Here is a 23,709-nt window from a genome sequence, read left to right as displayed (position 1 = left end):
TTAATTTTGTAGCCCGAATAGCTACCATACGTCTTGACTGTCTGAAAGATAGCCGGGAGAGTTGTGAAGAGTTCGTAATGTATAGCAGTATGCTGTTTGCGTAGAGGGAGACTTTTTATCTTCTAGAATTCTTATTATAATAGGGTCACATTTTCATAGATTTGCTTAGATACGAATTAGAACACCCTTTCCTGTTTTTTAGGTATGGTCTTTGAGAAAGCTTTGGCTGTCTCACCAGATTACTGTCTTTCCCTAAAAGTATATATAATATGCATAAACAGAAGGGATTTTGGTTAGTGGGTTTCATCCACTGATCCATCTCTTAAACAGTCATTCGCATCCTGCTTCTGCCCAGCACAACATGGGCAATGGATCATTCTACTTTACCCAACGGCACTCTTCACTTTCAGTGACTTCATAAAGCCTGTGCACATTGTTCACATCTGCCTAAAACAGTTCCTCTCTTTCTTTTCAGTTGCAAAACTCTTTCAAAGTGTGCTTTTTATTCAATTTATTTTTCATATTAACTTCAAATACCAGCTATGCATTTTGCCTGCACACCTTTATAACATTTGGTATTAAGGGCCAGATGTAGCAAGGGTTTTGCGAGTTGCAAACGGAGAAAATCGCCGTTTGCGAGTCGCAAAAGCCTCTCTGCTATGTAGAAATGCATTTTGCGAGTCGGATCCGACTCGCAAAATGCATTTCCGACTCGCAAATAGGAAGGGGTGTTCCCTTCTTATTTGCGAATCGCAATGCTATGCATTTTCATTTGCGACCGCGATTGCGGTCGGAAATGAAAGCGCAGTTACCATCCACTTGAGGTGGATGGTAACCCAGGCGCAAACGGGAACGGGTTCCCCATGGGACCCCTTCCCCTTTGTGTCTGGAAAAAAAATATATTTTTCAGAGCAGGCAGTGGTCCAAGGGACAACTACCTGCCCTGAAAAATAGCGAAACTAAAGGTTTCGTGTTTTTTTCAAAGTGCGGCTCGTTTTCCTTTAAGGAAAACGGGCTACACTTTGAAAAAAAAAGACTGCTTTATTTAAAAGCAGTCACGGACATGGTGGTCTGCTGTCTCCAGCAGGCCGCCATCCCCGTGAGTGCCCTGACTCACTATGGGGGCGCAAATTGCGACCCACCTCATTAATATTAATGAGGTGGGTCTTTTCGACCCCATAGCGACTCGCAGAAGGTGTCTGAGACACCTTTCTGCATTCCAAATTGTGAGTTGCAATTTGCGAGTCGCTGGGACTCGCAAATTGCAACTCGCAATTTGGAGTTTTGCTACATCTGGCCCTAAGTGTATAAACAACATTGTAACAGTATGCTGCATGCGATTTGAGTGCTTGGTCAGGTTCTGGTTTGTCCCTGTCTCCTTCATAAATAACGCTAAAATGCATATTGTAGCTGGAAGATTGGGGGCCAGATGTAGCAAACTTCCAAATTGCGACTTGCAATTTGCGAGTCCCAGCGACTCGCAAATTGCAACTCGCAATTTGGAATGCAGTACGGTGTCTCAGACACCGACTGCGACTCGCTATGGGGTCGCAATGACCCACCTCATGAATATTCATGAGGTGGGTCGCAAATTGCGGCCCCATAGCGAGTATAGGCACTGGCAAACATAGAGGCCTGCTGTCGTCAGCAGACCTCCGGGTTCGTGACTGCTTTCAATAAAGCAGTTTTTTTTTTATTTTTTAAGTGTAGCCTGTTTTCCTTACAGGAAAACGAGCTGCACTTAAAAAAAAACCTTGGACCACTACCTGCCCTGAAAAAATATTTTTGGGTCCAGTCACAAACTGGAAGGGGTCCCATGGGGACCCCTTCCAATTTGCGAGTGGGTTACCATCCACTTGAAGTGGATGGTAACTGCGATGCCATTTGCGACCGCGTACGCGGTCGCAAATGGTATTGCATCCCACTGCGAGTCGCAAATAGGAAGGGAACACCCCTTCCTATTTGCGAGTCGGAAATGCATTTTGCGAGTCGGTTCCGACTCGCAAAATGCATTTCTGCATAGGAAACTGCATTTTGCGACTCGCAAACGGCAAATTTTGCCGTTTGCGAGTCGCAAACAGTTTCCTACATCTGGCCCTTGGTCTTTTAAAAAATCACTAGTGAAACGGTCGCATAGATTAATGTTTTTTTACATTTAAAATTTTGATTTCAAGCATAAGGTGGTCACCTTTAGGTAACGGCATATTTTATGGTTTTCCTTGTTTAATTTTGTGGCAGATGCTTGTCATAAGTCGGGAAAAACACCCAACGCACTACTTGTCAAGGCCAGACCTGCTGGCTTTGCTAATGCTTGTTTGTTTTCTCTCCTACCTGGGCAGCAGACATACTGAGCATACTGGCTCGTTTAGAAGACATCCGCATTCTCCGGACGCCCTGCAAGGCGAATCCTCGTCGAGTGCACGTGGAAATAACGTCACCGTAGGCCGAGGGGGGTACGGCAGGTGACACTGCCAGAAAGATGTCTCCTGGAAAACAGAGTGAAGCCGAAAATAGTTAAGAAACTCCATCATCAAAGAAAACTAGAGATTGCTAGCTTGCGCCAAGGGGTAACAGTGAACTCTTTATCTTTCCAAAAGAAAGGGTTTTCTTTGCAATGTCAACGCGAGGAAGCGTTTGCCCTTTCCCATAGAACGTTCAACTGAAAGCAACGAGAAAATCAGATCAAACCTAAGAAATCCGCCTGCGACAGCTCTAATAATCGATGCACACAGCACTTTACAGCTCAATGATTTCAGTCTGGAGAATTAAATCCTTGGATCTACCACAAAGAAATCGGAAGGAGTGCATGGAATCAGTTGCGTGAGCGCATACGACTAATCCCCAAAACAAACAATTAACAATAATACTGGACTAGCCACTAACCTTGAGTTGGAACAGCGTGCTGCCCGGTGTAAAGCGCTTCAACGCCTCTTCAGGGCTGGTAAGAGCTGCATGACGCAAATACTTTTCATTACAGAGTACCGGCACTTCTCAGAATCAGGCAGGTACTCTGACACAGAGTGCCCCCACTTCTATTCTTCCATTTCAAGCACTGTGTAATGTATATTATTGTAAATGCAACACGTGGCGCTTAACCCCCTCCCCCCCCCCCCCCCCCTTAAAAACTAGGTTTCGACGTGATTCACACGGGGCTGCGCGCTGCTCCGGAACCTAATCCAGGGGTTAGTTGTTATGTCGGTAAATGGGATTAGTTTTGTACTCTCAAGAAAACCACTTCATTTACTCCAGAATCTTTGTGGTAGATTGAGTTAATATGGGTCGTGTGGGCGAGAGGTATTTAAATCAATGCAGATGTATAATTGAGGGCTTAACTTTCGCATGATGATTTTGATTGCTTTGTGTCTTTTTAAAAAAGAATATTTTTGTGTGAACGTTCCAATGAAAATAACCTTTAAAAACTATGTTTTAACGTTATTACGGGTTCCGTCTACAATCGAATGTTAAATTAGTTGATGTAGGATTATTTGGGCTAAAAAATCATGTCTCTTTTGATGCAAGATATTACTGTTTACTACAAACAGGCGCTCTGAGCGACAGCTTCTGTGGCGTAAAAGATGACATCATATGGTGCATATAGATCAGCAGATGTGTATCCAACGGTATAGTAAATGACCACGAGAGCGGAATAGAAAACAGCCACTTGCTAATCTCACGTCACTCTGGGTATACCGCACTAGATTTATTTTTACGGATATACAGAGCATGTAAACTCCCACTGCCTAGTGAGAAACTCAGTCAAGTAACTACTGCTTATAATACTAAATGGGAATATGAGCAAATAATAATACAACTAAGCAAATAAAAGCACAGGAGAATATTATGAATGAGAGGGGCAGAATGAGGGAGAAAGACTAAAGAAAGAGTATGTGTCTTTGGACACGCCCACGTGTGTGTAAATGAAATGTGTCCAGGGCCAGAAATCCTGCAAGAGGTTGTGAAAGCCCAAGCATGAGTGGGGTCTAAAAAAGTCTCTGGGTAGTTTAATTTTCAAACCCTAAAATAATCTGGCCATCTATTTTTGAGAGGGGACAAATAAATAAATAAATTAGTAGCTCCGTTTTCAGGATGGGATATTTAAAGGAGCTCCTGTGTTTCTATTCACGTCACTGATTAACCTATTTTTCGCGACCTGCATAGCAGGCTTCCTGGCTACCACGGTGATATATGTGACCTCCTCAAGAATGAACCACTTAATCACATGAGCTCGGCTGCAGTGTTAGGAGTAGACAAAATGACAATCCTGCTGCAAGAGCAGGTCTGTCTTGCAAGGAGAGGAAGAGGCGGTCGCCTGCTAAGCGCCAAATGAATGGCATATCATATCTTCCACATCGCCAAATCTGTGGTAATTAGTATCAACTGTGGCAAGTCTTCTCACATATTCTGAAGAACGTTCAACAGAAGCGGCATTGGCAGAAACACTAATAACAGGCCCTGAGACCAGACGTACCTGAACTCATCCCCTAAAGAACAAGTTACATACCTTCAGTAACGTCTTATCTGGTAGAGACTATCTAGCTGCAGATTTCTTACCAATGAAAATCCCAGGGTGCCAGACTGTACCCATGGGATTTTCAAGCAGCACCTCTGTGCACTGGGAGAAGGCATCATTCGGCTATGCCGGAAGTAATGTGCACAGTACCTATATTGGCGCCACTTCAGCGCAGTGAGGTCAGGTACTTTTGTGACTTTCCACACCAGGAGCGTGGAGCCACAATAACAACTGACCTCTGGCGTGGAAAAGACTAAGGTCTTGAAAAAGTGTCCCTTACAGCTGAACCGGTTCACAGAGCAGGAAAGATGGGAGAGTCGGTAAGGAATCTGCAGCTTGATGAGTCTGCAGATGAGGCGTTTCCGAAGGTATGTAACTTGCTCATCCGATAGAGACTTTTAGCCGCAGATTCCTTACCTTTGAATAGATACTCAAGCAATATCTCCCCGGAGCTGGGTCTGCAACCCAATTACACTAAAAAGTCCTGCAGGACCGAACGGGGCAAACTGACCTTACTGTTCAGGCAGTAATGTTTGGTGAATGTTTACAGTGGTGCCTGCATCGGTACCTGACAGATGTCCAGGAGAAGAACAGCATGTGCTAAAGCAGTGGTCACAGCCTTGGCTCTGGTAGTGTGACCTCGCAAGCCCTCTAGGGGCTGTTTTTTGGCCAGTGCTTAGCAGATCTTAATGCACAGGACAAGCCATAGCAAGAAGGTCTGCTTCTGACAGTCTTCCTTTTTTGGCTCCAACATAGCCCATGAAGAGTTGATCATCCACTCAGAACTCTTTTGAGCGGTCAAGGCAGAATGCCAACCCTCTTTCTGGATTGAGACGGTGGAGTCTCTCCTCTTTGAAGGGATGAGATGAAGCAAAGAAGGTAGAGGGGTAATGCTCTGGCCTACATGGAAGAGAGTGACTACCTTCAGAACCAACTGGTCCAGGAAGACAGTGATATAAGGAGGGTGCATGGAGAGTGCCTGCAATCTGCTGACCCCCTGGCTGATGGTATGGCCACTAAGAAGGCAACTTTTATTGTCAAAAGCCTAAGAGGACAACGGTGTAGAGGTTCTAATGGTGCACACTGAAGAAAGGCGAGGACCAGTTTGAGGTTCCACTGAGGTATCATGAATGGCATAGGGGGAAGCATATGCTGCAGGCCTTTAGGGAACCTAGTCACTACAGGTGACATTAAAAAGAGAAGGTTGGTCCGGAAGCTGCAAAAATTCAGAGATGGCAGAGAGAGAACGTTTTTTTGTGACCAGAGAAGAGCACTGCTGGGCCAAAGATAAATCAAACAAGAGGACCTCGAATAAAGGCGCAGAAAGAGGGGCAACGCTGTGGGAAGGTCACCAGGACACAAAATTATCCCAACAGCAGGCTTATACCAACTTGGTGGAGGTGTCTGGCTGACGAATAACATCACTGACTTCGGGAGGAAGGATGAAAGGAATCAATGGTCACCACTCAATCTTAATGCATGCAGGTGGCGGGTCCGAAGGTTCGGGTGCAGAACCGTGCCCTGTTACTGTGACAGAAGATTCTCCTGAAGAGGCAGCCTGACTGGAGGAACAATGGTTATGTTCAACATCTTGGGATACCTTATTGACCGTGCCCAATCCAGAGCCACAAGAACAACTTGGGTCAGTAGTTCCTGATTTTCTTGAGAACTCTGGGCAGGAGTGGTATTGGTGGAAAGGGTTACAGTAGGCTGGTGCTCCCTCAAGCAAAAAGCATCTCCAAACAAAAGCCACCTTGAAAACTCCAGCAACAGAGCTGCTGACATTGCGTGTTCTCGGAGGTGACGTGCTGATCTAACCAAGGGTCTCACCACTGCTGAAAAGAGATCTAGCTCCACCTCCGGATGGAGACACCATTAGTGATCTACTGGGCATCGTTGGGTGAGTTAGTCTGCTCTGGCGTTCAGAGAGCCCACCTGGTGTTGAACCACCAGGCTATCACCCTGAAGTTGCAGCCATGTCCAGAGATGCAGGGCTTCTTGACAAAGGGTCCACAACCCCACATGCCCTGCTTATTGTAATACTACATGGCGTTGGTGTTGTCCATGAACATCTGCACCAGTCTTCCCTTGATCGAAGGAAGAAAGGCTTTTAATGCCAAGAGTATTGCCTGTAGCTCTAAGAGTTTGATGTAGCGCTCAGACTCCGCAAGAGACCAGAGTCCTCTGATCAGCAACTCTCCCAGATGGCCACTCCAGCCCAAAAGTGATGCATCTGTCACCACTGTTAGATATGGTTGGGCGAGGGAAAGAGGTCTGCCACTGACCCAATCGCAGATCGTTAGCCACAACTGCAGTTCTTTTGCAGTTCCCTCCTAGATCTGGACCATGTTGATTAGATTCCCCTGATGTCGTGCTCACTGGGCCTACAAGTCCTACTGCAGAGCATGCATATGTCAGCAGGTCAAGAGTCTCCAGCAGAATGCAGGAGGCCATGAGACCAAACAGCCTCAGAGTCAGTCTCACTGAAATCCAGTATAATGGCTGAAACATAAACATCACAACCTGAAAAACTTGGACTCGTGACACAGGAGGATAGATAGTAAACTGCAGTGTCCAGATCAGACCCAATGAAATGGAGCATCTGAAAGCATATCAGGTATGACTTCGGCCAGTTGATAGTAAACCCCAGTGAGGGCAGGAGGTTCGCCTCAGTCTGAAGGTGGGTGACTACTGCCTGAGGTGAGTCCACCTTCAACAGCCAGTCATCGAGGGAAGGTAAGACTCAAATCTCCGACCTCCGCAGATCAGCTGCAACCACTACATCACCTTGGTAAATACAGAAGCGGCACTGGTAAGGGCCCAAGGGTAGCACAGCTAATTGAAAGTGCTCCTGACCCTGCGTGAACGGCAGATAGCATCTGTGGGCCGGCAAGACAGAGTTGTGGAAATATGAATCTAGCAAGCCCAATGCTACCATCCAGTCTCCTGAGTCTAGAGCAGATCCGACCCTCGGCCATGAATAAGCTGGGAAGCCTCCTGGCAGTGGTGGCTGGGAGGGTAGGAATGCGGTTGAAGACCTCTTCCGTGGCCACAAAACTGCTGAAAGGCAGATTGGGGTTAACGAGGGGCCACAGACAAGCCCAAAGCAACTGGCTGTAGTACTGCTGTTCTTGAAGCTCCTCCAAAGCTACAGGCAGCAGTTGCGCAAACAGATCCCATAGTGTATGGGAATGATGGCCCATTAGGCATGCAATGTTCAATGATGCAGTGCCAGGCTGGCTGAAGAGGACATTATCTCACTGAAGGTATCCAGCCTCTTGGATTCCTTATTTGGTGGAGTGGTAGGGAATGCACTAGGGTGGATGCGGGATGAGGAAGCTTGGACCACCAAGCTCTCTGGACATTGTGCTAGGTAAGGAAACTGAGATCCCCAGGTCTGGGGCAGTGGCGGCAGGTAATCCTACTATTCATAGGAGTCTCTGTACCGGCTTTTTCCAAGTAGGACGTCCGTAAGGGCTTCAAAAATGGGAGTAAAAGTCCTGAGGGGGGTGACTCCAGGCTGAAGCCCCTCCATCAAGACTTTAGTTTTGACTGCCACTGAGGGTATGTTAAGGTCCAGGAACTCAGCTGCCCTGTGCATCACAATTGCACACAAGGCTCCCTCCTCCATAACCACAGTAGAAAGTGAAACCAGGCCAATGTCAGGTGAAGTGTCCAACCCACTTACCACAACTAGTTCCTCATACCAGTTCTCCTCCTCAGCTGGTTCACTTCAATAAGGGTCCAAAGACCCCTCACAAATGTTTCCCTCACTAGGCCCATTCACCAATTAAGGCACTGGCTCTGCTCTCGAAAGAATGTCCTCGGTCAGCACTGACGCAGCGTTGGACAATGCTCACCTGGCTCCATGTTGGAGTCAGGAATAACTAGGGGGATGTCGACACCTAGCAGTGTCGGTGGTGTCTTGGGGTTGGCACTGGAGCAGGCACCGAGGAAGATCTCGGTCTAGCCAGCAGCCGCACCCAGACTCCACCGACACTGAAACAAACAAATTAAATCGTGTTAAGCTGACAAGAAGTATATTAAAGTGTACAAGACGTCGTACGCTTACACTCGACGTAAAAATTCCAGCCCTGAAGGGCAAAAAAAGTTCATTATAATCCTTGGCTGCACTGAGAGCCTCTTGTATCACAGAAATCACTTAAATTAAAATGTCATGGTCTTAATTCAACAAACAAAGCAGCTGTTCTCAGCAGTCTGTGCGGCCTTTCAATGCAGAAATAATTAAAAGCATACCCACATGATTCCTTCAAATACAGCAACCAATTAAGTCCAAGTACAACAACCAAATACCCTCAAGTTTGCTCCCCTGTGTTCCTTTGTTGATACAGTAGCGATATAGGTGATAATCCCAAAGCACGGAGGCTAGCCTGCAGAGAGAAAAGCCCCCTCCAACAGAGTCCATGGCTCTCAGCGCTGAACCTCTACCCCTGTCATAGCCGCCTCCACTTCTCTAACATTCCAATCTGTGTTCGGGTCACGCAGACCTTTATGGCTTTGGGCATGCAAGCTGGAAATTAGTGCACCTTTTATAACTAATTTGCTATCAAGGTCAGACAGGCAGGAATTGAGTTTATTTTACCGGTGTTTGGTTGTGTAAATTAATTAGTTTGACAGCTAATATTTTGTTTATGCCTGAAAGAGTTGGCATTAATTGTATTATCCTGAGCATGCAAATTCATTTTGGTACAGTCAAGTAATAGTTTAATCAGTGCTGCTAACGAAATATTTATAGCATTTTGTTTACGTTCATTTGAATGGAGAGTATATATATTCTTTACAAAATGATGCTCATCACGTGACAAATGCTGTTGAACAGCTGATATGCATCCTCTCTGGAGAAACCTGATGAAATAAACATGTTGCTATTTTTCTGTCCTCGAGTGCTGTCTCTTTCTCTGATTGGGGATGTTTGTGTGATATATTTATTTATATAAATATCTACTGCTACATAGGCCCTGGTTGTATCTACTGTGAGCCTTATCAGCTTTATTAGGGGGTGCTTTGAAATGAAGAGAAGGAATGCTGTACAAAAGAGGACTCTTTCAAGGTGTGTAGTCCTTTGTAATAAGATCTGCAAAGCACTAGCCAAGAAGCAGTCATCGGACAGTCAAGTCATATTGAAAGCGCTAACGGTAGTGCTTCATGAATCACCAGCGATTATGAGGAGGCCTGCGAACCACAGCTTTTTGTGACAATATATATATGAGAAAAAGGAATCAAGTACCTCCGTCCTGGTGCCTGAAAAAACGCACTCCACAGGCTTGCGATAAATGATATGAAAAGTTTTAATGGCAATGCGTTTCGATCTCCTCGAGATCTTCTTCACAGCCAATGAAAATAAAGTGCACTATCTACCTTAAAAAGACATAAAATTCTCTCTCTGTTTCCTCCTTTAATTTGGCATTAATAGGGTGGAGGTATCAGTTAGAGGAGGAAATAGAGAGAAAACTCAGGATATTGGAGTCGGAGTATATTGTGCGTCTTAATAGTAAGGCCCAGATGAGCTTGAATTTTTATGAGGAGCTTTCGGTACACATTGGTAACTAGGTTTACAAGTCTAACATGACTAATCATGGATTTGGTGGCTCTTTATTTTCGAAAAGTATACATGGCAGATCAGGATTAGAGGCAATTAAGGAAATTATGGAGATTTGACAAATTTTGTTTCAGCGCTTTTCTTATTTCAAATATTTATGTATATATTTTATTGCACTAAATAGTATAGGTGTAATATAATAATGTTGTTGTCCTTTGCAATGAAGTGTTCAGATATGAAAGAATATGGTATATAAAACAGGATGCATAAAAATAAAAATAAAAAATAAAATTGGATTTTGAAAGTAGGACATAAGAAGTAGTAGTTGTAAGAGATGGTGATAGATGATTTGAAAAGATTAATTAGGTGTTATGAATATATACTATAAGAAAACTTTGCAACATCGTATGGCTACTTGGCCAGGAGGTGTGTGCATATATATATATATATATATATATATATATATATATATATATATATATATATATACTTTTGGTATTGTTAGGAGATGTTTTGAAGATTTGATCAAGTTTTTTATATTTGATCATATATGGAATATTATGGCATATCATTTGGCCTTTGGCTGATGTATAACATGTATTTATTAATGATAATATGTTTTTTAAGTATTTATGACACATGGGTGCTTCATATCTAATATATTAATATATATATATATATACACACACACACACATATTATTATTTTTTTGGCATTGGTTGTTATAAATATAAGTTTGATTTACCATCTGGGACACAATTACAAATTGATGAATTGTCCGTGTAGTTATATTACGCATATTCTTTCTGAATGATGGAAATTTGATAGTCTTTTTTCTAGGTTTATTGTATGTCATGTCTTTTTAGGGGTGATAGTGCACTTTATTTTCATTGGCTGTGAAGAAGATCTCGAGGAGATCGAAATGCGTTGCCATTAAAACTTTTCATATCATTTATCACAAGCCTGTGGAGTGTGTTTTTTCAGGCACCAGTACGTAATATATATATATATATATATATATATATATATATATATATATATATATATATATATATAGTTACACTTATGTTATGAAACTAGAACTCATGGCCTAAAGTTGCTTAACAGCACGATTTATAGTTTCTTCAGATAAGTATAAGATAAGATGAGATGCTTGTCAGACTCTCACTGCATATGCACATGATGCACTCTCTTCCAATGGTGGTCCAAGTGGTGAATTCAAATTTGTATCAGGGAAAGTATCAAGCCATGACGACTGCTTTGAAAGGTGGTGCATAAGGCACATTTTCGGCTTTTGTCTTACCGGAAGACTTCATGCAAGAACATAACTTTGGGAGAGAAAGACCCCTTGACCTGGAGCAGGACTTCTATTTTGTGATTCGACCCCCAAGCACCATAGGCATACAACAAGTGGAGCTCTGACAGATATCGGTTTCTTGCAGTTGTGGTTCACATTGAATTTTACAGTTTTCAGGGGGGACATATTCCCCCACATACTTACTTTAGAGCCATTGGAAAACTGACAAAGCTGGGAGCAAAGCTCTGGAACTGCGTTGAAGAATGTGGAAAGAAAGGAACCTTAAGACCGTTGTTGGGAATCATATTTTATGATCATTTTCTTTTGCCTTTCTTTAAGAAGCAACTTTTAGGTTTGACGAATGTGGGGAGTCAATTCACAATGTGTATCTGATCTATGGCCTTGCAGGGACCCTACATAATAAGTAACCAAGGGAATAAGGATTTACATCTGTGCATACTTTGGCCTCGGTGCAGAGATTGTATAGAAAAGTTTTAATCAGAAAGGAAACTTCAAACTCATTCAATCACTGGTCCATCTGAAACGGATGACTACACGATCACATAATGTGTACCTTCATACTCGAGGCATCTTTTCTAATAAGGAGGACTTTTAGTACCCCTGCCCAAACTGTCCAACAATAATATGTTCGTGAAAAAAGGGCTGATATCTCAAGTTCACTAAATAGAAACAAGTACTCCAAGAATTTAAGATAATAAAACTCTGTAACATACAATGAGATTTACAGTCTCACTTTAGTTACCTTTTGTGGTAGATATGAGAGTTGCTGAGGGTCTGGACATGGTCACACCTTTTAGGTAGCCCTCTCCGGCATCAGGATTAGATTGACAACGAGAGCTAGAGATAAGAAATTGATTTGTGTTACATACAGCATGCAGTTTCTACTTTTAATTGTGTGAACATGAGACCAGACTTAATCTGTGCACAAAGCTCACACAACCATAGCAGCAAGCAAGATGAAGTGGTATTACATTTCCCGCTCAATGAAGCCTTGCTTGAAAAAAAATGAAGTGTTGGCCTCATCCCTGATAAAATAAATTACAATTACCTATGGGTAATTACAACTACAATTGAAACCAAGGTTCACAAATAATTACAATTAACTGCTGAAATTACTAGCAGCACTGAGATCAGGATTCAGTTGTAGTTCCAAATACCAACAGAGTGGAGACGACTGACTGTTCAGTTGTAATTCCAATTACCTGTAAATGGGAAACCAGGGTTCAGCTGTAATTACAATTACATGTAGAACTGGTTAAGTTTTAGAATTGAGATCATGGTTCAGTTGCAATTCCTATTACCAGAGGAACTGAAATCAGGGTTTGGTTGTAATTAGCACTGTCAGTAGAATTCAAACTAGGGTTGTTTCATATACAAGTTACCTTTAAGTGGAATGATACACAAATATTAGTAGCAGCAGCACTTCCACCATTACCAAAACATGTCAGCTCTCACAATGGAACCCGGTCACTGTATTCAGAAAAATGACCACATTTCAAGAAAAAGGAAGTATGTGTGATGGTTGTCAGACCATCAAATGAAAGACAGAGGGGGTCATTCTGACCCTGGCGGCCGGTGGCCGCCAGGGCCACCGACCACGGGAGCACCGCCAACAGGCTGGCGGTGCTCCCACGAGCATTCTGACCGCGGCGGTTCAGCCGCGGTCAGAAGCGGCAAGTCGGCGGGCTCCCGCCGACTTACCGCTGCTCGGGGGAATCCTTCATGGCGGCGGAGCGCGCTCCGCCGCCATGAACAGGATGGCGGTAGGGGGTGCCGCGGGGCCCCTGGGGGCCCCTGCCGTGCCCATGCCAATGGCATGGGCACGGCAGGGGCCCCCGTAAGAGGGCCCCGCAAAGTATTTCAGTGTCTGCCTTGCAGACACTGAAATACACGACGGATGCAACTGCACCCGTCGCTCCCCTGCAACTACGCCGGCTCAATTCTGAGCCGGCGTCCTCGTTGCAGGGGCATTTCCTCTGGGCCGGCGGGCGCTCTTTTGGAGAGCGCCCGCCGGCCCAGAGGAAATGTCTGAATGGCCGCCGCGGTCTTTTGACCGCGGTGCGGTCATTTGGCGGCGGTACTATGGCGGACGGCCTCCGCCGTCCGCCATAGTCAGAATCACCCCCAGAATCTCTCTGTTTCCTTTGAAAGGTTGTCAACAATAAAGTGTCAAAGTGCTTTTCAGACCTTTCTGCATTCAACCTACCGGTACAACTTCCCTGCCCCAACCATGATCAAAAGCTGCAAAACCCTAACTGACGCCTAAGGAAATCTGGAAGCAAATTACTTAGAAAACAGGAGCTATATTGTGGAAGCTACTTGCAAAAAACCTTAGGCTGCTGTCAGATTTTCCAACCTTTAAATCAAGACTATACAGCATCTGCAGCTGCAACTTTTTCATGGGCAACTATTAACAGTGGGATTACGGTCCCCGTTTTTTTATTTTTTTCTTGCAAACACTTGTGCTGTTTTGTGTTAATCTATTTGAACATTTGTTCTTGCTGATTTTGCCTTTTTTCTTATTTTGAATGCATGGCTTGTGGTGTATTATTTTTGTCCTGTGTCCAGAAGCAGTGTTCTCTTGCATTGCTGCATAATATAAATACAAATAAAGAAAACTAAGCATCTCCCTATGTCACAGTAGAAGGATCCTCAATCGAGTCATCAACTCTTAATCAGTCTTGCATGTACCTTTAATATTGTGCCTTTAAAGCCTGCTCCTGGGTCAACATGGAGCAACTGTCTGGACAGCGGATGGTAACAAGTATACACATCAAAGCTGGAAAATATATGGTTATATTAGTTTCTATATTCTCTTCAGTATAATGTTCTCAAAACCTTCCCCAAACCAAAGTATGACCCCAGAAGAGCTTATGGAAACTGTCTCCCATTATAAAAAAGGAAAATGAAGATGGACTGTTGTTTGTGCTGTATTGGAATCAGCATGTTGGCTCGTACACATAATGCTAGCAAATGCAGATCCACATCCTCAGTGTCGAGCACATGCATACATTCATATTCAGCTGACTAAATAACAGAGTTGTAAATCTTCACTAGGGCATAGACTGATAAAGCAGAAGGAGTAACAGTAACAGTAAAATCCCTAGGTTAATGCATGGTGTAGAAATCTGGAAATGGGATAGCGACTGATCTTTATAATATCTATTTGTGGAATATCTTGTAGTGAATCCTAGTTTGTTTTAATGGGATAACGGGAGTCAGCTTAGCCTCTGGCTTGCAGACTCGTGCCTCCGTCACCTAGTGACTTTTAACCTACTTAGCTTGCTTTGTCTTAGCCCATTTAATTATTTAATTCATCTAAGATGGCTGCCTTGTTTATAGTTAGGCCACTTGTTATGCTTTGCATTATCAGTGCCACCGCGCTAAGGCGTCAAGATCAAGTGACAAAGACAAACAAACAGTAGGTGTTCACACCTAGGGATTTTCCCTCGCTGTACTTTCGAGGGATTTGTTTATAATAATTGCCGTCCCAAGCATGTCTGTTATCTATTGTTTGGGAACACACCTACGTCAGGGGTCCTGGTAGATCTGTATAAATACATCACACTTTAGACAGATAATCAGAGGGATTCCGACCAGAGGGCATCGCCACCATCGCTGATACCAATGCTGCACGTCGTCTTAACGCTGACCTAGTCTTCATGTCCCTGCGGAGTCTGAGATAGAGACCTCATTCCAAGGTAAAAATGGTTGGGGGCTCCTCTCATGGACATGGCATTGGCAGATTAGGTTTAGTAAACCCAGCTCTCATTTAGGTAGGAGGTTAGGCCTCTCACATTAGGGTATTAGGGCATATTACATCTCGTATGTCTTTCACATGCATTGCAAGATGGTGGGGGTCTTTGTGATAATGACTCTCGTCTTCACAATTCTGTTTCTTGCATTATTCATTATCCTGATCATTGCAGCCCATGCAACATATCGCAAACTGCAGTTGTGTTAAATAAAAACTATTGAAACTTTACTGCATCTTTGTCATTTCCTGTGTTTGTATGAGACATGATTTATCTGTGAGAAAGGGGTCATCTCCGTTTAACCAAAATAATACCTGAGAAGTCTTATTCTCGAGTCCATACGTAAAAGCAACCACAAATCACCTTTTACTATTGTGTTTCTGGTGAGGTGCTGCTAGTGAGCCGGTAAGGTTGGGACAACAGTTGCAACTTGTTGTAGGATAGGCATAGTCGCCTACAAGCAAAAGTACTGTCATCCTTTAACCAGCTGTTTTGCCTAGAGTTAGAGTCCAAACTATGACATGGCGCCACCAACAATGGTGCTTAGGAACTAATTTACGGATACCCCGACTATCACTGTCTCACAGACAACAGGGATCCTAAGTACCATTATATGGAGACGTCCGTGGTCTTTGGGAAATTCCTCCTCAGCTGAAAAGGTGACACCTGATTAAGCTGCAGGTTGTTCGAGCTCGAACTTATAAAAGGACTTATTCTCCCCATTTTTGGTGTTCCGTTTGCTAAACAAAATGGCAGATGCCATTGACATTCCTGAAAATGCTAGACAAGCTCTAACTCAATATTTATTAACGCATGGCCTTACAGATGAGGGCGGGGATGTTACTCTTATAATAGAGGCTAATGAAGCATACCAAACAGAAACATTTTACTGTTGGGTCACCTTTCCTGAGGTGGACCAAAGAACACATACATTCCACACATATGAAATTGCGAACGTACCTCAATGGTACAGAGTATACCAGTATCATGAAATATCGCTCACATACCAAGAGCACCAGAACTGATCTGAAGGCGTCCTACCACATGTACTACACAGAGTGAGGCTAGGTCCCTTAAGTAATGACGGACCAACGTGGCCTATGTTTGCCACATACACACCTCACCCAGGCATACAGAATATGTCGATAGCAGATCTGCGAGATTTATATAATGAATTAGTGACATTATATAGACGATAAGGTCAGTTCATAATGCGAACATTGAACACCATTGCGTCCAGCACCGCCAGTACCTGGTGGTTACCAATTGGCTAATGGGATTAATCCACAAACAGTTCATACTATCATGGGTAAAGTACCCACAGAACAGGAAAAAAAACGTTCTGGATTGCCCAGAAAAATAATCAGCTGGAAGCTGTGTTTCCCCATACAGGACCACAGTAAAAACAAACTGCTCACTATGTGCTAGGGATGGTTCCCTCGGTGGATGACTGCACCACATGGGGTACAGGCTTCGCTGCTATAAACACTACCACACATGGTACCCCGATACTTGCCAACTTACCGGAAGTGTTAAAACAAATACAGAATGAGCACGGGGCTGCACCAGCCTTGGATTTGGGGATGAAATTAATACGTAACTTTAACGTGGTTTCCTCAATAATATTCAGTAATATTAAAGGGGAAGCGGTAGCACTGGCAATACGCCAGCGTCTCCGGGAAACTCCACACCTGGAACAAGAGAGACAGCTGCCGAAAATTATTTCCGACACCTATGCTAGTATAGGGCGGGATAGTTTGGGAGCCAAGCCAAAGAAATTGGAGTTACAAAATACCACCCATAAGGAGGGTACAAAGCAGGCACAAGAGGGCCCTAAGAAGCACTGGGACAAACAAAAAGACTTCAAAGATAGAAGAAATAAGAGAGCCGATTCTCCACACCAGGAGATCTCCGAAAGGAGATACAATCTCGGAAATAGGGAGAACATTAAAACTCCGGACAGATATACTGATTCACGTCCCTCTCGTTCCTTTCAGGATGCACCGGATAGACGTAACGAGAGAGGGGGCCGTCCAGACCGACGTCCTGAATACGTGAAACAAAAGAAAGACTCGCCGCAGTCTACCATTAAAAAAGAAGAAAAGACTCCTCAGCAAAAGCCACAGTTTAAAAAGAAAAAGGTGGCAGCAATGACAACTAAAAATGCCAGTATACTTGAGAACACTGTTGAGGAACAAGACATGGGCAGTGACTCTGTTAGACAGCGCAGCAGAGGTCAAGATATGTCGCCAGAGTCTGAAAGATCATCTGGATGCGACAGCAACTAGCGACTTTATCGCAGTTGAAACTGCGGATGGCCGCGTTCTCCCACCCGACAGGGTTTATGATTTAAAAATTCAGATAGAGGGAGACGTGGAGCGCACCATTAGTGTGATATTATGGGATTAACTTACTAGTGATATCCTACTGGCCGAAAGAGACTGGCCACCTGAACACGTCCGTAAACTCCTGCATGGGGAAGATGTCATTTTGCCTTCTTTCCCCGATCTTGTTCCAGAAGCAGAAAAAGAAGCCTATGCTGGTGAATGGGCTTTAGCACCTGCGTTATATCGCAATCATGTAGGTTGGGACAAAGGGTCTCCTTGTCATGTTATTCCCGTTAGACCCACACCCCAACCGTAGCCACAATATCCTGTTAAACATGAAGCGAAAGCCCCGGTGAGGGAGATCCTCACCCAGCTTGAGTACCAGGGACTAACTGAGCCCTGTACATCTGCAATGAATAATCCGTTATTCCCCGTTGCAAAGCCAGACCATTCATACAGAATAGTCCTTGATTATAAACATTTAAATAGTCATACAAGCACATATGCTATACAAAATTCACATAGCACAGCACTAATAAATAATATTGTGCGTAAAAAATATAAAACAACATTAGACATATTTAATAGCTTTTTCTGCCAGAACTTAGCACACGAAAGTCGGGACCTGAGTGCATTCTCATTTGGCTCACAGAAACGCTTTTGTCGTTTTCCTTAAGGCTATAAAAACAGCCCGGGGCTATTTTCAGCCCGTGTAACATCAATATTACATGATATTCATTCCGAGGCATTATCCTACGTGGATGACATATATCTCACAGACGACGACCTCGACATTCATTTTGCAAGGGTCGATCGGATCATTTTGGAATTTGCAGACCTCGGTTACAAATTCAACTTTAAGAAAAGCAAGATCTCCTTTCTCATTGTATTGTTCCTGGGATATCAAACGAGGGTAAGAGCCTGGCCCCGCACTTTCTAGAAAAATGTGCTCAACTGCACCCTCCTAACACATTTAAGAAACTACAGTCATTACTAGGTTTCTTTAATTTTGGAAGAACATACATTCCAGATTATGCACAACGCATCAAGCCACTTTATGACTTGGTTCAGCCCAATTTTTCTAGCAGACACTGCATGGTTGAACACACATGCATCCTTAGGGAAATGCAACAGGACATGTTAGAAGCTAAACACTTACCCACATATGACAATAAAACAAATTTGGTCATCAGAATAATTGCTGGTGCCATTGGATTTACTTATGTCAATTTCAACGAAGGCGACACAGTACCCATAGCATATAAATCACATTTATACTCGAACGCAGAACAACGTTTTGCACCTACTCAAAAGATTCTGACGGCAGTTCAGATGGCAGTCATAAAAGAGAGGCCACTTGCCCAGAGGAAACGTATTATTGTTGTCTCCCCGGTGCCAGCTTTAGAGGCTGTCACCAAAGCAAGCGTTCCTAATGCTAAAGCATTACTTCTACGCTGGATTCAATGGGCAACGTCTCTGACCGCCACTGACGTCGATTACATTTTTGATCCAAAACTTCAGACACAAGAGTTTCTCCAGTACGAACAAGAGTACCCCGCTTCTCTAAATATCTTGCCACTCGACAGATACCATACTGTCATATACACTGACGGTTCAGCACATCCGGCTGTAGGTACTAAACATCAATACTCCGCAGCTTGCGCAGCGGTGAGCGGAGTGATGGGAGATGAAGTCTTCCACCCTCACAATACGTACACGCAGACCTTAGGGGACTGCACAGCCCAGTTGGCTGAACTCAAAGCTCTTTTACTAGCGCTCGAACATACTGAGTCAGGAAGCCTGACTTTAATAGTCTGTGACTCATACTACTGCTTTCAGTCATACAATGATTATCTCAGTCATTGGAGGCTTAACAGGTTTAGAGATTCTAAAGGGAGCACCATTAAACACAAACTATTGTGGGGGAGGGTGGCTGATCTTAAGGATAAGCTACTGAGTGTCCATGTAGTACATACATTTGGCCACCAACGTGTAGGAGTACACGTTACTGGTAATACACTGGCCGATGAAACGGCCAAGGCAGCAGTAGCTACGGCTTCTGTGGCTGCAGTGACTCGTTCACAAACGAGACTGGATAATGAAATACTGACTGCTGTGAAAGCTTCAGCTGCAAGCAAGCCCCTTCCAAAGGGATACCCTACAAACTATACTTACCATATCAGTGCACAGAATGATGCCTAAGCAACAATTCCTGGGGTTGGAGATCGAGTCATCCCCAACGAAGACCAGAGATTAGATCTAGTAAAAGCAGCGCATGAGGGTGTCGCTTCTGCACATGCTGGTATATCGGCCACGATAACACTCTTACAAAACACTTCTCCATGCAGACGAACAAAGCAGTATGTCCTTTGCTGTGACATTTCCCAACAGATAAAGGGCTCTAATATCAAACACCCACCGCAGACATTCCTCTTAGTGTCCAATAGGCGTGTGTACCTGGACCATTGTGGTCCCTTACAGCCTGATGGTGCATACAAATACATTCTAGTCGATGTAGATTCTTGTTCTAGATTCCTGTGGGTATGGCCACAATGGTCGGCTGACGCTCGGACTGTTATAAAAGACTTGCTGATCTTTATCGGTACACATGCGGTTGCAGCATTCCACTCGGACCAGGGCCCTGCGTTTGCCTCTGAGGCATTCCGGGACACCATGGGGACAATGGGTGTTGAACTCCATTAATCCTCACTATACCATCCCGAGGGAAATTCGGTCGTGGAGAGGCGGAATCGTGATCTAAAGCAGTCCTTAACAGCTTGAGTATTAGGTTCAGGCCGCAGTTGGTTACATCACCTATATGGGGTCCAGAGAGCACTGAATAATCTGCCAAGACGGTCCTTGGGGGGACGCACTCCTTATGAGGTTCTCTTTGGGATATCTATGTATATCCCAGATCTTGATGCCTCTGGTATGGTGGCAGCAGAAACACCATTTAACATAAATGAACGTCTCACTGTTTTAGAGGAGCTTCAGCAGTTTCGGGATGATAAATCATCTACAAGTGCTGCCACTTTAGGAATAAGGGATTTAGCGAAAACTTTGACTGGCTGGATTCCTAAAGTTGGGGATCTGGTTCATGAGAAGATCGCTGTGAAGAAGGAATTCGGTCCATCATACAGAGCACCTGTACCGGTCATGGGAATTCAAGGTACCAGGACTGTCATCTTACCACCACTGTCTGGCTCTCGAACGAACAGATTTATCTCCATCTATGACAAATTACACCATGTGGCCGATCCTTCACAGTAGACCAAGAGGTCCCTTGGGTGGCTCCTGATCCCCTCTCACTACCCAATAGGACATACATCTACATAGTAGGATGAACAACACTACTACGGACTATGCAACAATGTCCAGTGCTGTTCCAGACACCTCCTCGGCCATGGGGAGGGCGGAAAATGAACTTTTGTTAGTTCCAGTCACCACATCGATGACCACTCCTGTCCAAGATTTGGCTGTTTTGTTACACAAACACCTCACAGACTGTTGACACTGTCTACCAGGAGCCTCCACATGAAGTGGACCAAAGTACAAATAATGCACCAGCTCCTGTGTTTGCAGAGACTGCCTCTGGCTATTTCATTGACATTGATGACTTTTCTTCAGACTCATCCACTACTGTGATTGACAATGTTTCAACAAGAAGTAAGCTGTATCAATGGCTTAAAAAGAACTATTTAATATACCTGTGGAACTATTTATGGTTCTGTCTGACATTCTCAGCATTATTTTTATGGGTTGGTTTTGTGACTGTTTTCTTTTTGCTCATAAATGGTCACTATGGGCCAGATGTATCATCACGTCCCTTTGCGATTTGGAAATAGCGATTTTTAAGACATCGCTATTTCCGACTCGCAAAGTGCCATGTACCACATTTGCAATTCGGTAATAGCGATTTCTTAAAAATCGCAAATGCTATTACCGAATGGCAAATTGCGATACTGGCCCCATTCGCAGCTATGGGCCTGTTGGCCCATATCTGCAAATTTTTTGCATTTCTAAAAGTGCGATTTCTGAACTAGAAATCGCAATTTTGGAAATGCAAAACCCCAGGGTGCTGGGGGACTAAGGCCCCCTCTGCTACACCCCAATTTTTTTGGGGGGGACATGTAAGGTGCACACATGCCAAAAGGGCATGTGTGCTTTACATATACAATTTAAAAATGCATTTTAAATGCATTTTTAAATTTTGCACATGGTTACCACCAAGTTCAACTTGGTGGTAATTAGCGATTCCTAAATGCCAAAATCGCATTTAGGAATTGCTTCATACATGTGCTAAGAAATCGCAAATAAGGAATCCTTATTTGCGATTTCTAATTTAGAGAGTCGCAATTTGCGACTCTCTAAAACAGGGTCGCAATTTTAAGGAATCGCTATTTTGGCCTTAAAATTGCGTTCAGAATGTATTTCATACATTCTGAAATGGCATTTTGCATTCGCAAATGGGCATTCGCACCGTTTGCGAATGCAAAATGCTTTCATACATCTGGCCCTAAATTCTTGATCGCTCTTCTGTTGAGCTTGTTGATGAAGTTTTAACTCCATATCATTCCTCACATAAAGTCCGAAGAGACTTGTCCCAGGTAAATGTTACAGCAATACCGATTTCTGATGGGATTGTGTGGGACAAAGTTCCCTTTGATATATACGGGCCTACAGAGATTATTGAAATACCATATGTGTTCAAAATTTCTATGACAGATGTAATTACACCTGATGTTTGTCTCTGATGAGTGGGAAGTCCAAACAGTTGATTCCATGCCAACTGAAATGAAGGATTATTCCGCTTTTGAAAGTGATGATGTATATGAACATACAATGAATTATGGAGAAATGTTCTGCTATAACAATTGGGGACATTACTACCTACACCGTGCCACTATATGCAGGCCAGTATTAAACTACAAACAGTGAGAACACTGTTCTACACCACCAGTGGGGAGCCCAAAATTCTATAGTGATAAATTTACATATTTCTCTGGGCATGACAGAAAAAAAAGCAGAGTTGTATTATTTTAAAATACCTCCAGCACAAATTAGGAAAATTTTGCTAACGGACACAAAACTGATTTATTCAGATCCCTTTGTTTGCCGGCTTGCAGTTGAAGGTTACGAATACTGGAAGAACACTATTGACTTGAAAAGTGTATGGGGAACACAAGATTGGCAGATACAGGGTAGGGAAGCTTTATTTCGAGCATGCCTGATGCCTGTGCAAATGATTTTCTTAAATGACACTATTCAGCAGACATCCTGTCTAGGGTTAGCAAAAATTAAAGACATGAATACGCCCAGTATCCCCACTCCAGCAAGATTTAAAGATTGGCAATACTTCTTTAATGTCACAGAGGATAGGCTAGATGCAATGGTTAAGGCTGGTACCTATAATTCTTCACTTTCCAGTCCAGGCGGGTGGGTAATATGGCCCACTGATACCAATGAGTGTCAATCGCATTTCTTGAACATTTCAGTTTTTTTTCTTGGAATAACAGGCCAGACCCTCGCTTTATATCGGGTCAACATACGTGTATAATTACAACATACAGGGCCTGATTCTGACCCTGGCGGCCGGTGACCGCCAGGGTCACCGGCCACGGGAGCACCGCCGACAGACCGGCGGTGCTCCGAAGGGCATTCTGACCGCGGCGGTTCAGCCGCGGTCAGAAAGGGTAAACCGGCGGTCACCCGCCGGTTTACCGCTGCCCTTCTGAATCCTCCATGGCGGCGGAGCGCGCTCCGCCTCCATGGGGATTCAGACACCCCCTACCGCCATCCTGTTCATGGCGGGAAACCCGCCATGAACAGGATGGCGGTAGGGGGTGCCTGGGGGCCCCTGCAGTGCCCATGCCAATGGCATGGGCACTGCAGGGGCCCCCGTAAGAGGGCCCCGCAAAGTATTTCAGTGTCGGCTATGCAGACACTGAAATACGCGACGGGTGCCACTGCACCCGTCGCACCTTCCCACTACGCCGGCTCAATTCTGAGCCGGCGTCCTCGTGGGAAGGTTGATTTGCCCTGGGCTGGCGGGCGGCCTTTTGGCGGCCGCCCGCCAGCCCAGGGCAAATCTCAGAATCACCGCAGCGGTCTTTCGACCGCGGTGCGGTGTTCTGACGGGGTTACTTTGGCGGGTGGCCTCCGCCGCCCGCCAAAGTAAGAATGACCCCCACAGTGTGGGTAAACTGTGCTAGCAATGGGTACAGACCAAAACGTTAGCT

General features: G+C 44.3%; 1 protein-coding gene across 1 annotated transcript in view; it reads right to left on the bottom strand.

The window, feature by feature from the left end:
* The window catches only part of DNAAF8 (dynein axonemal assembly factor 8), an 882,921-nt gene that overhangs the window by 364,282 nt on the left and 494,930 nt on the right, over window positions 1–23,709 (bottom strand). Inside the window, exons 16-17 of the mRNA XM_069210337.1 lie at window positions 12,131–12,225; window positions 2,332–2,486 (exon numbers count right to left, since the gene is read on the bottom strand). Coding sequence (XP_069066438.1) covers window positions 2,332–2,486; window positions 12,131–12,225 — 250 coding nt within the window. The remainder of the gene's footprint in view (window positions 1–2,331; window positions 2,487–12,130; window positions 12,226–23,709) is intronic.

Source organism: Pleurodeles waltl, chromosome 10 (assembly GCF_031143425.1).
Source record: "Pleurodeles waltl isolate 20211129_DDA chromosome 10, aPleWal1.hap1.20221129, whole genome shotgun sequence".
Lineage (NCBI taxonomy): Eukaryota > Metazoa > Chordata > Amphibia > Caudata > Salamandridae > Pleurodeles > Pleurodeles waltl.
Note: the sequence above shows the minus strand (reverse complement) of the source record. Positions and strands in the feature narration are given on the sequence as shown.